Here is a 14,690-nt window from a genome sequence, read left to right on the forward strand (position 1 = left end):
ATGGTGTTAGTACTGAAGGCCACCCTCTCAAGTGGGCCAGTCCTTGCTGTAAAAAGAGCCAGACCTATACTGACAAGTTCTAGTCTCCTCAGCCAGGTCTCTCCACTCTTCCACCATGTCTGACCTTCGTCCTTTCCTTTCACCCCAGGACCCCCAGACATCTAACCTTCAACATTTCTTCTAGTCCTTTTGGTATTTCAGAGCCTACACACAACCGTGCTAGTCCCATTTTTCCATGGCTTAAAAGTCAGCAACCTAGAATTACTTTCATTATTAAATGTGTTTATATAGTTGTTGAACATTTGTTATGGAATTCCAGCAGATAGCAAGCATCTTGCCAGTTTTGTGGGCACAAAAAAACAAAACACAAAGCATAGTCTCTCCTTCCTTCCCAAAGCTTATAATTTACTTGCATAGGCAAAACCACGTAAACTTGAAGAAAGCATCCACTACACATGTCATATAATGTCATATAATGAAGCATATGCCACTGGGACACCAGATGCACAGCGGGGAAGGTGATGCAACAGTGACCAAGCCTACAACTGTTCTCAGAAGAAGCTCTTGAGTGGCCTCCCAGGAGAAGATGGAATACAGTGGGGGTGAAAGACGGCACAGGGACGAAGCCAGCAGGTGTCCTTGAATGACCCATACCAGATGCTCTCACGTATATGCCAGGAGTGAGCGCTAGGAAAAGAGACAGGTGAGACGACCCCAGACCTCGCCCACCTCAGAGCCCTAGGGTTCCCACTGGCCCAGCACTGGCCTTGGCTAAGTCTCTTTCTCTTTCTGGACCTCAGCCTCCTTGTCTGTAAGAGGAAGGAGCTGTACAGGTGACTTCTAGTGGCCCAGCGAGCTCCATACGTCACGCTGTGTAACGCTTTGTACTCCCCAGCCATCATGGGGACTATAGATGATGGGTGGGGGAAGGAGGTGTCTGGAGGAAACAGAACGAGGGCATGGCAAAAATCAAAGCGATGACAAGGGTCATTAAAATGCGTGTGTGTGTGTGTGTGTGTGTGTGTGTGTGTGTAAGAGTATTAAGGGAGTGTGTTTGAGTATGGAGGATCGTGTGGAAATATGTGTGTGCCAGTGCGTGTGAGCATGTGTACATGATATGGTGTGTAAGTATGTAAGTGCAAGGATGATAGTGATGAAATATATAAGAGTATGAGTTCATATCAGGGCCAGCGTATAGGGGATGGTGTGGAAGTGAGTGTGAGTGTGACTGAGTTAGAAGAACATGGATGTCTGAGTATGCGTATGTGGGGCAGTATGGGACCGTGTGTATGTGGAATAGTGAAGAAGCACGTGAGTATGGGCAAGAGGAGAGTACATGAGAATATGCAGATGTGGGAGAAAAGAGGAAGTATGCGACATCATACTGTGTGGGGGGTTTCAGAAGCATGTGAATGTGGTAGTCTGCTGAGCGGGTATGTGCACAGGCGATGGTGGGCAAGTGTGTGAGATATATGTGTTTAATAATGTGAGTGTACATCTGTGGGATAGCATGGAGGTGTAAGTGTGCAGGTCTGTGAGTGTATATGTATGAGACAGCATAGACTTGTGTGAGTGTATATGTAGAGGTTAGCATAGGGGTCTATGAACACACATGTGTAGGATAGCACAGGCGTGTGTGACTGTATGTGTGTGTGTGTGACAGTGTGGAGGTGTGTGGCTGTGTATGTGGGATGACAGAGAAGTGTGTGTGTGTCTGTGTGATATGGAAGTGTGTGACTGTATGTGTGTAAATTAGTATGGAAGCTGTATGTATGTAGGTTAGCACAGAAGTGTACCGACATGCTTACGGCCTAGTGTGGATGTGTGTAAGTGTGGATAGGACGGTAATATGGGTAAGAGTGTACACATGTGGGTGAATGTGCATGTGTGTAATAAATGTGTGAGGGACAGTATGAGGATGTGCGTTTGTCCATGTGTATTTGTGCGTGGGGGGAGGGATTGTATGTATGTGTGGGTGGTATGATTATAGCCATGCATAAATGTAAATGTTAGTTGGAGTGTGTAACAGTGTGTTAGAGTGTGGAAGTAAGCCTTGAGAGCGAAGGCCGAGCTGCTGAAGTGTGTTAGAGTGTGCTGGAGTGTGTAACAGTGTGTTAGAGTGTGGAAGTAAGACTTGAGAGGGAAGGCCGAGCTGCTGAAGTGTGTTAGAGTGTGTTAGAGTGTGTAACAGTGTGTTAGAGTGTGGAAGTAAGCCTTGAGAGCGAAGGCCGAGCCGCTGAAGCTGCCACCAGAGTGAGGCTGAGGCAGGGAGAGGGGAGGGGCGGCTGTGGGGGTGCTCTGTCTTGTGAGAACAGTGACCCCGGAGGGCTTGCCAGACACCGCTGGTAGGGAGGGCTCTGCACCAGCATGCTGAGCGCTGCAGTGCTTTGCTAGGTCCTTGTCTGTGGTGGAGGTGAGGGCCTCCACAGGGCAGCAGGTGCAGCTGGACCTGTGGGTGGCAAGGACAGAACACGGCGGACCCTAACCAGACAACCGGAGGAGAACCAACACATAGGTAAGTACCTCTTGCCAAATAAGGCTTCTGAGAGTTTATGAGCAGAAAACCAGAAGCCGTGATCTGTTTAGAGTTCTTAAAATGCTGCGGACATAGTTTAGCCTTAGAAAACTAAACACAAGGGACCTTGAAGAACGACACAGAGAACAGCCGTGGGGGAAGCAAAGTGGGGAAGGCAGATGAGGACAGTGTTGGGGTGGGGGAGGTAACTGATGCTTCGGGACCCACACAGCTGGCACTGAGTGGCACTATGCAAATGGCAAGGATGGCCCAAGGGCAGTGCCCCTAGGCCTTCAAAGCCAGTGCTCAGGGAAGCAGGACTGCCTGGCCCCTGCCCCCGAGGTGCTGCTCTAAGGAAGTCTGTGAGGCACACCTTGGGAACAGCTCTTCCACGTGCGGCTCTGGCCAACATAAAGCTGTGCGGGGTACGGCAGGTGGGTTACTCTGTGGTAGAGCTTTGGGGCATCTGTTCCCAGGACACGAGCTATGGGCCGCCAGAGGGCTATGATGGAGCTAGACAGGGTATGGAGAGCTGCTAGGAGGAAGAACCTCTGTGCTAACACAGAAAAGGTAGGGAAACGGTGCTGACGGAGGATGGGCTTTAGAAGGAAATCATGCAAGGGAGAAAACAAAGCTAGGCTGTGCACCGCATATGAGCACTCTAAGTTAGGGGATCATTCATACTGTGCCCCACACAGGAGGCCTGGAGGCATATGCAAGCCATGCCAGGATGTGCTACAGTAACAGGGTCAGCAGGTGCTCGGACTCGTTCATTGATGCTATTTCACATGGGGTTCTAAGGGAAGCAGAGGTTCAAGTCCAGTGGTCCACGACTATCTGGTAGATGCCAGTCACCTGCCCAGGTCTTAGAGGCAATGAAACAGTATTTCTTGCCAGGAAGTCCCACTGTCCTGACCTGTGCCATTTGATCTAAAAGAGTGGTTCTAATTTAACTTGATGGTCACCGTTCCTTTTCTTTGTCCCCTGCTACACCCTGCTGGTGTGGAAACAGTGCTCTGAGCAGCAGAGTATGGGAACGCCAATGCAGGCTTTCTTGGCCTGGTGTCTACAAAAGTAGTTTGTGCTCCATTTGTGACAGAGTGACACAGTGCTATGAGCTACTAGGGGGCCTTTTCATCCACCAAGCACGGGCCTTGGAAAGAGACTTAATCCTGGAGTTGGCCTCTACCCATTACCTTGCCTCCAGTCACAGAGCTGGCCTGTGTGAGTGTCATGGCTCCCCTCACACCCCACAACTTGTCTACTGTAGTTGGGCACTAACCCCTCTCCTCAGAGATTCAAGTTGCTCTCTGTGGTTGCTGAGGCTGGCCTTCCTCTGGGAGTGCCCCCTGAGGCACAGGAATGCTGGATTCTGGCTGCCTTCCCACCTTGCCTCCCTGCTAGTTGTGGGGCAAGATGAACAGAAAGGACGGTAGGAGAAGCGCTGAGGGAAATTACAGTTCAGTGAGCTGAGCTGCTGGGCCATGAAAGGAGGCAGACGAGCCCTTGGTTTCCCTCTTCCCATGAAGGGAGGAGATAAAAATTACAAAAGAAAGGATTCCAACTAAATATTAAAAGAAAAATGTCCAGGTGGCGCATGCCTTTAATCCCAGCACTCGGGAGGCAGAGGCAGGAAGATCACTGTGAGTTTGAGGTCAGCTTAGTCTACAAAGAGAGTTCCTGTTTTGAGACAGAAACCCTGTCTCAAAAAACCAAAAAAGAAAAGGAAAGAAAAAAGAAAAAGAAAAAGAAAAAGAAAGAAATTGTTTAGTGGACTGGAGAGATGGCTCAGGGATTAAGAGCACTGGCTACTTTCCCAGAGGACCCAGGTTTGCTTCCTAGAACTCTCACAGTGGCTCACAACTGCCTGTAACTCCAGTTCCCAGGGCTCTGACACCTCTTCTGACCTCCTCAGACCCCAGGCACGTGTGTAGTGCACAGACACACCTGCAGGCAAGTAACCCATACACATGTTTAAACTAAAATCTATTTAGAATGAGCTGCAGACCCAAGAGCTAAGTGGAAGAGCTATCTGGAAGAGGGCTCTGAGATACTTCTGGAAACAGATGAGCCTCATTAGCCTGCAGCCAGCAAAGCTCTGGGGCCCTCACAAAGCAGGCCCCATCAAGTCTCCCCAGCAGAGCTCTGTCCCTTTCTGCACAGAGGACTGCTGTGTGTTCAGTGAGCACTAGAGGGCAGCCTGGCTCTGGGCATAGTTTCTGGGAGCTGCAGAGCCACAGCCAAGCTGTGTAGTTCCAACTGCCCTGGGGTGCTAGGAGCTGACTGGCAAGAAGCCTCGGCCACAGCTGTTTTGCTAATAACTCCATAGCCTAGAACAAATTAGGAGTAGAGGTAAGAATGGAGGGGCACTTAAAAAGTCAGAGCAGGATCAGCAGGAAGTGGAAGCTAAGACCTAAGACGTGGCTGGAACGAGGCATCGCGGTGGGGGCCACATAGGTCTGGTGAGATTGGCCAGGATGCTCTCAGGCCAAGGGTCTGAAAGATGGCTGTGGCATAGGGAAGCCACTGGAGCTGAGAGGAAGCCCTCCCTTTTAGTCTCCCACTGAAATCTCCAGTGTGAGGGGCAGCCCCCAGCAACAGCCCCCAGGGTTATGGGACAACTGTGGGTGAATAGAGTTGGGGAAGGGTTGAAAATAGACGGAAGCAAGGATCAAGATGAAGTACGGAGTGGCAGTTGCCAGGACAAGAGCGGTGGCAGAATGGTAAGCCAGCTAACACAGCTGGGCTTGTGGAGTGAGGGTAACCAGCATCACTTTTAGTTAAGACCAGCAGAGCCCACTGCTCCAATGACGTGGCCTCCTATGACTGCCACTTCTCCCCGCTGTCCGCTAAGGCTCACAAACTCATTCCCCACCACACTTCCCAGAGAGCCACTTCCCCTTCAAGTAGAGAGAGCTCCTGAGGAGTCTATAGAAGACTCTGGCTTGGGGCATCCCCGCCCCCCCCTTTCCCCCTCCCTCTTCCTTCCCTCCTTCACCCCTGCAGCCTGTCCTCTGTGCTCAGGCCTAGCTTGTGTGAACCATTCGTCCCCTCCTCCCTCTTGGATAAGACAACTGGGCCCGGGAGTAGGAGTAGCTTCCTGTCAGGAAGCCCTGGGTGGCCCGGACCCCCTCCTCTGGATTTCAAGCAATTTCCCCACTTGTGTTTGTCTGCAGCAGTGGGGGGGTTCTGGAAGCTATGCAGGACTGCCTGCTGTGGAGTTGGAGGGCAAGGCCACTGCCCACCAGCATGGCATAGTCCTGGATGCTGCAGCTCTGGCCTCCGGAAAGCCATGCCTGTCAGGCTTCTGGGTTGATCAGGGATGCTGGTTTCTACAGCAGGGCCTGGATGACTTCTAGTCCAGCCAGTGACCATGTCTTCTCTTTCTTTACCTGCCACTCCCCAAATAATATCCTAGACACTCCCTGCCCGACCCTATTCTGCCTGCTCCCTTAAGGATGTGTGTGTGTGTGTCTGTATGTGTGTGTGTGTGTGTCTGTGTGTGTGTGTGTGTCCCCGCCCATGCGTGTTAGAGTGTTGAGAGGGAGGCAGATGGCTGCTTTGTTATTTCGTTTCTCCAACACACATTTGAAGGCATCCAGTGGATTGGAGCCTCCTGAAAGCCGCCATGAGCCAGGGCCCAGGCCAGCTTCTTGGGTGACAGCTGTGGCTATCAGGTAGCCTTGCCTGCGTACCTCCCAAAAGTTAAGAAGTGAAGGTATTTTCTGGTAGAGTTTTGGGGGTCTCTTATGTACACCATCATATCTGCAAGTAGTAACACTCTGACTTCTTCCTTTCCAGTTTCGTGTCCCCTTGATCTCCTTCAGTTGTCTTATTGCTCTAGCTAGGACTTCATGCTGAAGAGACATGGAGAGAGCGGACAGCCAAGGGATGTTGACACTCTGTTTTGAGAAGAAAGGGAGGAGGGCACAGGGGGAGGGGAGGGGAGAGGAAGGGCCTGGGAGGAGAGGACGGGAGGGAACTTCCTACCGGGATGTAAAGTAAACACAATTAACGAAAATTATATTTTAAAATGAAAAAAGAAGAAGAACTGAAGGTGTCCAGCATGCAGCTGGTCAGGTGATAGCACGGAGCTGGATGTTTCCCTCTGGCATCTACTTCCTCCCTTCTGGAGCCCTCACGTAATTTGAGGGCTGTTTTATACCTAATTTTGCAAACTCAGGAGATAATCATAGAGACTGTCACACCCGGGGTGCCCTGGGTTACATGGTGCTTCCAGGATGGCTCTCTCCCCGTCTCCTTTGATACCTCAGGGTCCCACAATGGTGTCTACTTGACACCCTTACTATCCATCCAATAGCAGTTTCCCTTCTGTTCTCCACCTTCTCCGCCTTAAATCCACAGCGCTCTTTTCTCTCTTTTCATAAAACTTGGCATAGACCCCACACTTCCAGCCTTTTCCATTCATCCCTTCACCAGGGCAACCATTTTTTCCACCCTGTGGAAACTCTGTGGACTTTTATTCAAAGATCACTACCAAAGAACAGGCAATTCCAACAGTCCCTGTCTCTTCAGCACTTAATGCGCTCTTCCCTCGCAACGCATTCCCTCCCCGAGCCCCAGATTTCTCACAGCCCATCTGGTATCCCAAGCTTTCACACCGTGGCACCAGCATCACCCTCTTCTAGCCTCTGGGTGATGTTACTGATGTTATTGGCTTGTCCATTAAGCAGGGAAGCTTCCCCCTGCTCCTCCCAAGGCTGGAGTTCAGTGGCCTGAAGAGCCTTCTCCTTCCGTATCCCTCAGATAGCTCTGCTAAACTAGCCTGAGACAAGACCCTCACCTTCTCCCAGTCTCTCTGTCATCTCACGTTCAAGTTCCTCAAGCCAGAGGGGAGACAGCCTACCTGAGCTCTTCCCTCAGTCTGACCAAAGGACAACAAACTCTGGGCTAGGCAGCTCTGGGTTAAGGTTTCTGCTCACCACTCTCAAGCTCTGAGACCTTAGGCAAGAAGTTCCACACCTCTGTCCCCATTTCCCTCTCTGTCAGGGGAGGGCAGTGGCAATACCAACCCGGCTCACTGCGTTACCAGGACTGACGGAAGCGGGGAGAATGCGAAGTCATGAGGGTGCTGCTCGCGTATGGCAAAGGCTCAATGGCTGGCTTTAGCCACACGACTCCAAACACCAAACCTCTAATGGTCTCTTGAATGTGTGCTTAGTTATCCAAGCCAGGAACTAGGGAGTCATCTCGGAATCCTCTCAGCTCTCTCAAACCCTCACCCCCAAATCATCAATGGTCCCCTCTATACTACGGGCTTTAGTTCATGCTCTTTCCACCCCCCTACTGGGCTATACACATGGAGACTCAACGCCCCCCTCTCCTGCCGCCACCCCAGCTCACCCCAAACTCATCCTTCTAGTCCATCAGCAAGCCTAAGGCTTCTGGAATGTTCATGGGTATGTAAATGCATTCAAGAGCAAATCATGTCTTCAGAAAGCCTGGGATGCCTGGGCTGAGGAAACACAAGGCTGCCATATTTGAGCAGCAAAACTCGACTACTTCACAGGCTTCCTTTCTAAGAGACCAACCACACATCTCAGTCTTGTGTCTCCGGACATTGTGACTTTATGTACACTGCCATTTTCACCTTACTTCCTTCTGTTCTAACTCACATGACAGAGGCCATCGCTACACCTAAAGCTTCAAATGCCACCTGTTCTGTCATGCCCTACCCTTGCTTAGGCTGTGTCCTCTATATGAAATGCCCTTCCTTATTTCCCTTGCTTCTCAGTGTATGAGTCCCCTTTCCAGGACACAGCTTAATCTGTGAGTTCGAGGCCAGCCTGGTCTACAGAGTGAGTTCAGGACAGCCAAGGCTACACAGGGAAACCCTGTCTTGAAAAAAGAAAGAAAGAAAGAAAGAAAGAAAGGAAGGAAGGAAGAAAGACGGACAGACAGACACAGCTTAAGTGTCACCTCCTCTAGGAAGCCTTCCAGGCTCTCTGGCAAAAATTTCCATGCTTACTGTGTTGTGGTTTCTCCTCTTTATTCACATCACTCTAGTGAGATGTATTTTCTCTCTCTGGCTGTCTCTGAATCCCTCCTTCAACTCAAGCTCCTTATCTGTCCTATATCCCAAATCCTGACTTTGAGCAGACGCTCACCGGTGAGAGCAACAGGAGCAGGGAGGAGATGAGAGGTGAACTCGGGAGCCCGAGGTCTACCTGACAACCTGGCCACTGGCTAACATATCATCACCCACTAGCGGCAGGGTGACAAAATTTCTGGCACAATGTTTTCGTTGAGTGTGGTATCAGTGAGGGAACCCCAAGGCCTTCCCAGACCCTAAGAAATTATTCCGCCACTGAACTATGTCCTCAGTGTGCTGGCTATTGAGTTTTTGAAAGGCCCTATGAACTTCTTTTAAAGTATGGGTCAGCAATGCAGTCTGAAAAATCAAGGTCCCCAAACGTCACCTGCCTGTCACCCCCTCTATATACAATCTCTCTAGGCCTCCCTCCCTCCGAACTCTGCCCAGGTTCGTGCACATTTACTTCAAGCCCATGAAGAAAGGAAGGCGGCCTACCCTCAGGCTTCTCTCCCACGGCTGTGAGCTCCGACTCCTGGCTTGGCTCGCTGGTGCCATACACGTTGACCGCCCGCACCCGGAATTTATACTCGCGGTCAGGCAGCAGGTCCTGGACATTAAAAGAGGTGCTGCGGCACGTGGCTAGCTCTTTCCACATCTTGTCCTCTGTGTCCCAGATCTCAACGTTGTAGGACTGTACGGCACTGCCTCCATCATACGAAGACCCGTACCAGGACAGGGTCAGCGAGGAACTCCGGATGTCTGAAGCACAGGGTGTGCCAGCGGGAGGGTCCGGCTTATCTGGGGGGAGGAAGAAGCACAGGGTCACTTAAATCCTATAGAGCTATGGGGAATGAACTTCCCCCAGCCCCCATTCTGGGAATGAAATCCAGGATACCTGTTTCTCTCTCTCTCTCTCTCTCTCTCTCTCTCTCTCTCTCTCTCTCTCACACACACACACACACACACACACACACACACACACACACAGAGCAAACCCCAGCACCAACCAATCGCAAACAGGCAACGTTGACTGGGCTGTGTCGCGAGGAGAAACCAGGTAGTGAAGTCAAGCCCAGTTCCCCATGTCTTGCTCTCTTCCTTTCACGCATCACTGGGGTCGCAATGCATAAACCTGCCAGCATCGAAAGGCCCATATAGACCCTCTTACTGGAAAGAAACTCTATCTTTGGAAAGTCATTCAGGCCACAAGCCATGATTTCCTGTACTTTGTCCAAGTCATACACATATTTTTTGAAGCTGTGTAGGAGTTGTGGTCTATATCCCATGAAATATTTTTTTGAGAAAAGGTTGTGTTTTGGGGGGGGAGTGGGGGGTGTCATGTGTCTTTCAGGCTCAAAGCCAGTGACCTGTGACACCACTTTCTCTGGAAGTTGGGAAATGCCTGTCCCATTGAGGGCTTGATAGCACAGTAGATAAGGTCTTAGGTCAGGCACATCTGGCTTTGAACACAGATCTGTAGCTAATAAATGCTCAGTGCCTCGGTTTCCCCATCTGCACAGTGTGGATAATAGCACGGGAACGCTGTGAGGTGTTCTTAGAAGGTGGCCAACTTGACCAGTCATTATTATTTCTAACCTTGTAGTAGGTTAGCAGCAACAATAACCACACGATGGTGTTACCTCTTTGCTGCTGCTTTGGGTTTCGGTGCTGCCGAACACCACACGTGTCAAACGCGTGCTTTCCCATCAGGCAGCAGCCCTTACCCAGAGTCTTCAACTCTCATGGGACTGGTATGTAGTGAGATAAAGAATTTCCAAACTGAACCACAACTGTAAATCATTCCTGTCCCTGACTGAAGGATAGAAACGGACTGAAGACAAAAGAGAAGTGGCCCTTTTGGCTGGCTGCCTTCCCTCTCGGATGACCTTGACTCAGACCAGTGATGTCGCTCATTTCAGGCCAAATCATGGCAGGCAACAGTTTAATGAAGTCCCTTAGTTTCCCTGCATGCTCTTAGTTGCTTATCTGAACAGAACTTGTATTTTTCTGATTAGTTTCCTCAGTTGCTTGGTTAGTTACAGGTTACCTGCTAATTATAGAAAACCCTTCATTTTCAACCAGCCAAGCTTGCATTTAAAACCACATTATGCGGCTTTGCAGGTGAAGGTCAATAAATTCAAGGCCAGTTTGTTTGTTTATCTTTCTTACTGGGATAATAGTGTTAACATGCACCTCTAAGGATTTCTGCAAGGACTGAGTAAACAAACACCAAAAGGTAAGACTCTGATTTCTATTTCCTCTCTCAGTCCCAGCCAGACAGGAAGGCCAAAGGGAGTCTGAAAAATGACCTTATGATCCTGTGAAGAAACATCTGTGTGTGCACCGTGTTTGTATGCAAATATAAAAGAACATAGTCATATGTATACACATTCCTTTTTACCCCCCTTCCATTTTAATTCTTCCCCCTTCTCTTTTTATTTATTTATTTTTTTAAAATAGGGGTCTCATGATCCACGTGGGCCTTGAACGCGTTCCCGAGTCATGGACGACCCTGAACTTCTGGCCCTCCTCACTCCACTTTCAGAGTTCTTTGGTTATAGGCACTTGCCAGGACACCTGGTTTCTGTGGTGTTGGGGCTCGAACTCAAGGTTACATGCATGCTAGATAGGCACTCTACCAATTAAGCTCCACCTCCAACCCCGTGAGCCCCACCCCCAACCCCATGAGCCCTGCCCCCAACCCCGTGAGCTCCACCCCCCCAACCCCATGAGCTCCACCCCCAACCCCGTGAGCCCCGCCCCCAGCCCCTTGTCTCCTTCTTTGATATTCTAGCTTAATATTTGCTGCCTGGAACTCAACTGTGGCCAGAAACCAAAGGCTGGTTCTACTCTAAGAGTGACTTTGGGATCGCGTCCGAGCCACCTCCCATTACTGCAGTGTGACAGTGATGCTGGAGGCTTCCTGCAATGGAATTGCTTCCACTGGCTGTTTAAGATGTTCTCTTAGAAAATCTGTTTGTTCTGAAGGATATATTGGTCTTTTTTAGAAACATTTCTGGTGTTGGCAAGGATGTTTATTATTCTAAATCCTCTTAGAGGCAAGTGCCTCAAGTCCTCTGGAAACCAGCTGAGGAAGTAAAAGAGCCTGCTGGGGAGTGAAAAGTCCTTACTGTCCCCAACCCAGACCTCCTGGCAGACTTAATCATGGAGGTTTATACAAGTGAAGACTCTGGCCATTGGCTGAGCCCCTCTTCTCTGCTTGGCTTTGGAAAAGACAACTTGGAGAGATCAACATTGCTGACAAAGGTACCCCGATTTCCATGTGGTGGAGCTTCCCTCAGGCAGCACAAGAAAAGGTGGAAATGTGGGGAAAGAGGCTTGCATTTCAAGTAAAAATTGCCACTGGGAAGGGATTTGGTGGCCAGTAGAGTCCAGAAGTCCTAGGAGCTCTCTTCTGGGCATGCCCTCAGAGCCATAGGCTATGTCTGATGTCTATTTTTTCCAACCTACAGAGCCCACATGAGTTGAACTAAGCAGTAATGAGAACCCTTGGGTGGGACCAGGATTCTCCCATGAGCCTCACTGCTAAAGACAGACACATTCAGCCTGGGTAGTGCCTGGCAAACAGGAGACTGGCTTGCTCTCCGTAGCTAGGCTCACACTTCCTCAGAATTCTCCCAGGGCTCCCTGGAGACGCGGCCGACAGGACGGGAAACCCTTCCAAGGGAAGGCTTTCTCATAGGTCTAGCTGCAAGCTTTTTTGCTCAGTGGAGGATTCCTATTCCTGGGAAACCAGAGGACCTTCTCTGCAAGGCTTCCCATCAGCCCAGCTTCCCTCTGCCCTCTTTGTGTTTGTGCACACGAGGTTGGGGTCTGTCTATGCTCCTCTAGGCCCGCCTAGACGGCCATCCACAGATGCCGAATTTCAACAACCGCCAGCCTAACTGCAGCACACTCTTGGGAAGGAACTCTCAGAGGCCGAGGCTGCCCTCACTGTGCTGGCTATCCACGTGACATAACCACAGATCAGCTGGGAAGGAAAGGAGTCATGGGCACACCTATGGGAATGTCTTGACTGCTAATGGATGCAGAAAGACTCAGGTCCTCATGGATGGGCAGACTCCCTAGGCAAGAAGTCTTGAATAGCAGCATTAGGGGAAGAACCAGCCCAGAGTAAGAGAGCACACAAAGATGCATAGAGTCTCTTCGCTCTTGACTGAGGATGTGAAGTGACTAGCTGCTTCAGTTCCAGCCTAGACTGCCCTGAAAGGATGGACCATAAGCCAGCAGTGAAGGACAGAGAGCCCCTCCCCCCACAGGCTGCTTTCAGCTGGGTGCCTGTTATCACAGTAAAGTGGAACACCCAGTAGTCAGCAACAAAGCCTCAGGAGAGTCCCACAACTCTGTGCACCCAGACTGAGTTTGGTCCTTTCTAGGCTGTCAGGCGGAATGGGATCAAGCGAGTGACTTGTTTCCACCGGTGAGCCAAGCATCTCTAAGGGCTGTCCTCCCACCCTTTCAAACCACACGCGCTTTCAACTCAGAGGGCATTTGGTGTGTGTTGGGTGTTTAGGGTTCTCTCCTTTAAAGCTGGGAGGAAGCCTGCTTTTCTTGTGCAGGGTGAGTGACATTAAAGAATCCATCTGGACCTACTGCTCCTCCTCCCTCCTCTCTCAGGCCACACAGTGGCGCGGGCGGCACAGGCCCAGGCCAGGCAGCACCACTAATTCTTACACTGCTTCTTAAAATACAATAATCATTAGCCTCGGAAATAGCCAAGTATCCCTCACTTAGACTAACGGGGGGAAGGGCTGGTTTTGTTGATTTGAAAATATGGCTTATGGATGATCTGGAGGGGGGCGGTGCGGAGAAAAAAAAAAAAGACAGCTCTTCAAAGAATATGCCACAGGAGACCTCGGCAGCCAGCGAGTCCAAGTTGCATTGAACTGGCCTTATTTAGTTGGCCCGTCAAGTGGACGCTTCTCGAGTGCTTGAAAACGGTCTGGAGTAGGTGGAACAATCTCTGCTTTATCTCATTTACGTTTACATCTACTTAATAAACCCCGATTGGATAATATGCAGATGTCCCTGGAGACACACAGGTAAATCAGCTTAATCCTGGTTTACTTTGGCCTACGTCTAAATTCACGGGCTCTGAATGAATGTAGCTTTGCTGTGGCCATCAATACAAGTCCTCATTTTATTGAGCGATTCTATTCTTAGCTCTGGGGTGGGGGAGGCAGACAGAAAGCCTGCTCTCCATTCCATTCCCCTCCTAGGACGGCATTTAACATGTCGCTCCTGCCAGCTGGCAGGCAGCCACCCCATGGCCCTGTCAGCACTGGCCGCGCGGAGAATAAGAAACTCAACCATAAAAGGCCAGAACCGCAGCTTCTGCCGGCTCGTGGGGCTGGGGGAGGGGAGTGTGGCACCGGCACAGGGGCAGCCCTGGGTGGGGGCAGGGGGCACTGGTTCCAGAAAAGCAGTTCAAAGTTGCTGAGCCCAAAGTTACCCCCACACCACAGGGGTGGATGGATGGGCCACACTGAGGACCGGCAGGCAGGCACTGAGGTCTGGTGACAGCACTGGGGCGCAAGCTGATCCAGGTCTAAATGTACGGCAAGCTGGGCCACCAGTACCAGTGGCCCCCCAAAGCTCCTGACTCCTTGGGAAGTTACAGAAATCAACATCTGCAGTCATCAAAGAGAGAAAGATGGTGGACTGGGCCCCCCCTTTAGATGAGAAACCCATTCCAGGATCCTTTGGTACACCCACTTCCCTAATCCCTGATCTAAGGAAGCAAAGGAAGGGATCAGAGGAAGACGAAAGGAAGAGGGGACCTGAACCCAGAATGATGGGCGCTAGGACAAGGGAGAGGCAGAGAGAAATGGAGTCCGTGGTGGGAGTGTGCACTGATGCTCTGTGTTCTGGACCCCTCCCCGCAAGAATCCACTCTTCCCTACTGCCTAGGGCCTGGAGAGAGAGAGATGGGGCAAGGCTCCCCAAGGCTCAAGGTGAGAAAATGTGGGGTGGGGAACCAGAGTCAACAGTTACCTCCCTAGCATGTGGTACTTTTCCAAATAGGCTGGATATCACCAGGATGAGTTTCCAAGCCACTGGCTTCCCTGCCTTTGAGGGATCTTCCCTCTTCACCCGCCC

At 50.7% G+C, this 14,690-nt stretch overlaps 1 protein-coding gene across 6 annotated transcripts in view; it reads right to left on the reverse strand.

Annotated features, from left to right (window-relative positions):
• MYLK (myosin light chain kinase) overlaps nt 1-14,690 on the reverse strand; it is a 247,120-nt gene that overhangs the window by 33,283 nt on the left and 199,147 nt on the right. For all 6 annotated transcript variants that reach the window (XM_084802385.1, XM_084802386.1, XM_084802387.1 and 3 more), the window contains one exon: nt 9,066-9,368. In XM_084802385.1, the coding sequence (XP_084658511.1) occupies nt 9,066-9,368 (303 nt within the window). The remainder of the gene's footprint in view (nt 1-9,065; nt 9,369-14,690) is intronic.

This window comes from Acomys minous (genome assembly GCF_964271855.1).
Source record: "Acomys minous genome assembly, chromosome: 11".
Taxonomy (NCBI): Eukaryota; Metazoa; Chordata; class Mammalia; order Rodentia; family Muridae; genus Acomys; species Acomys minous.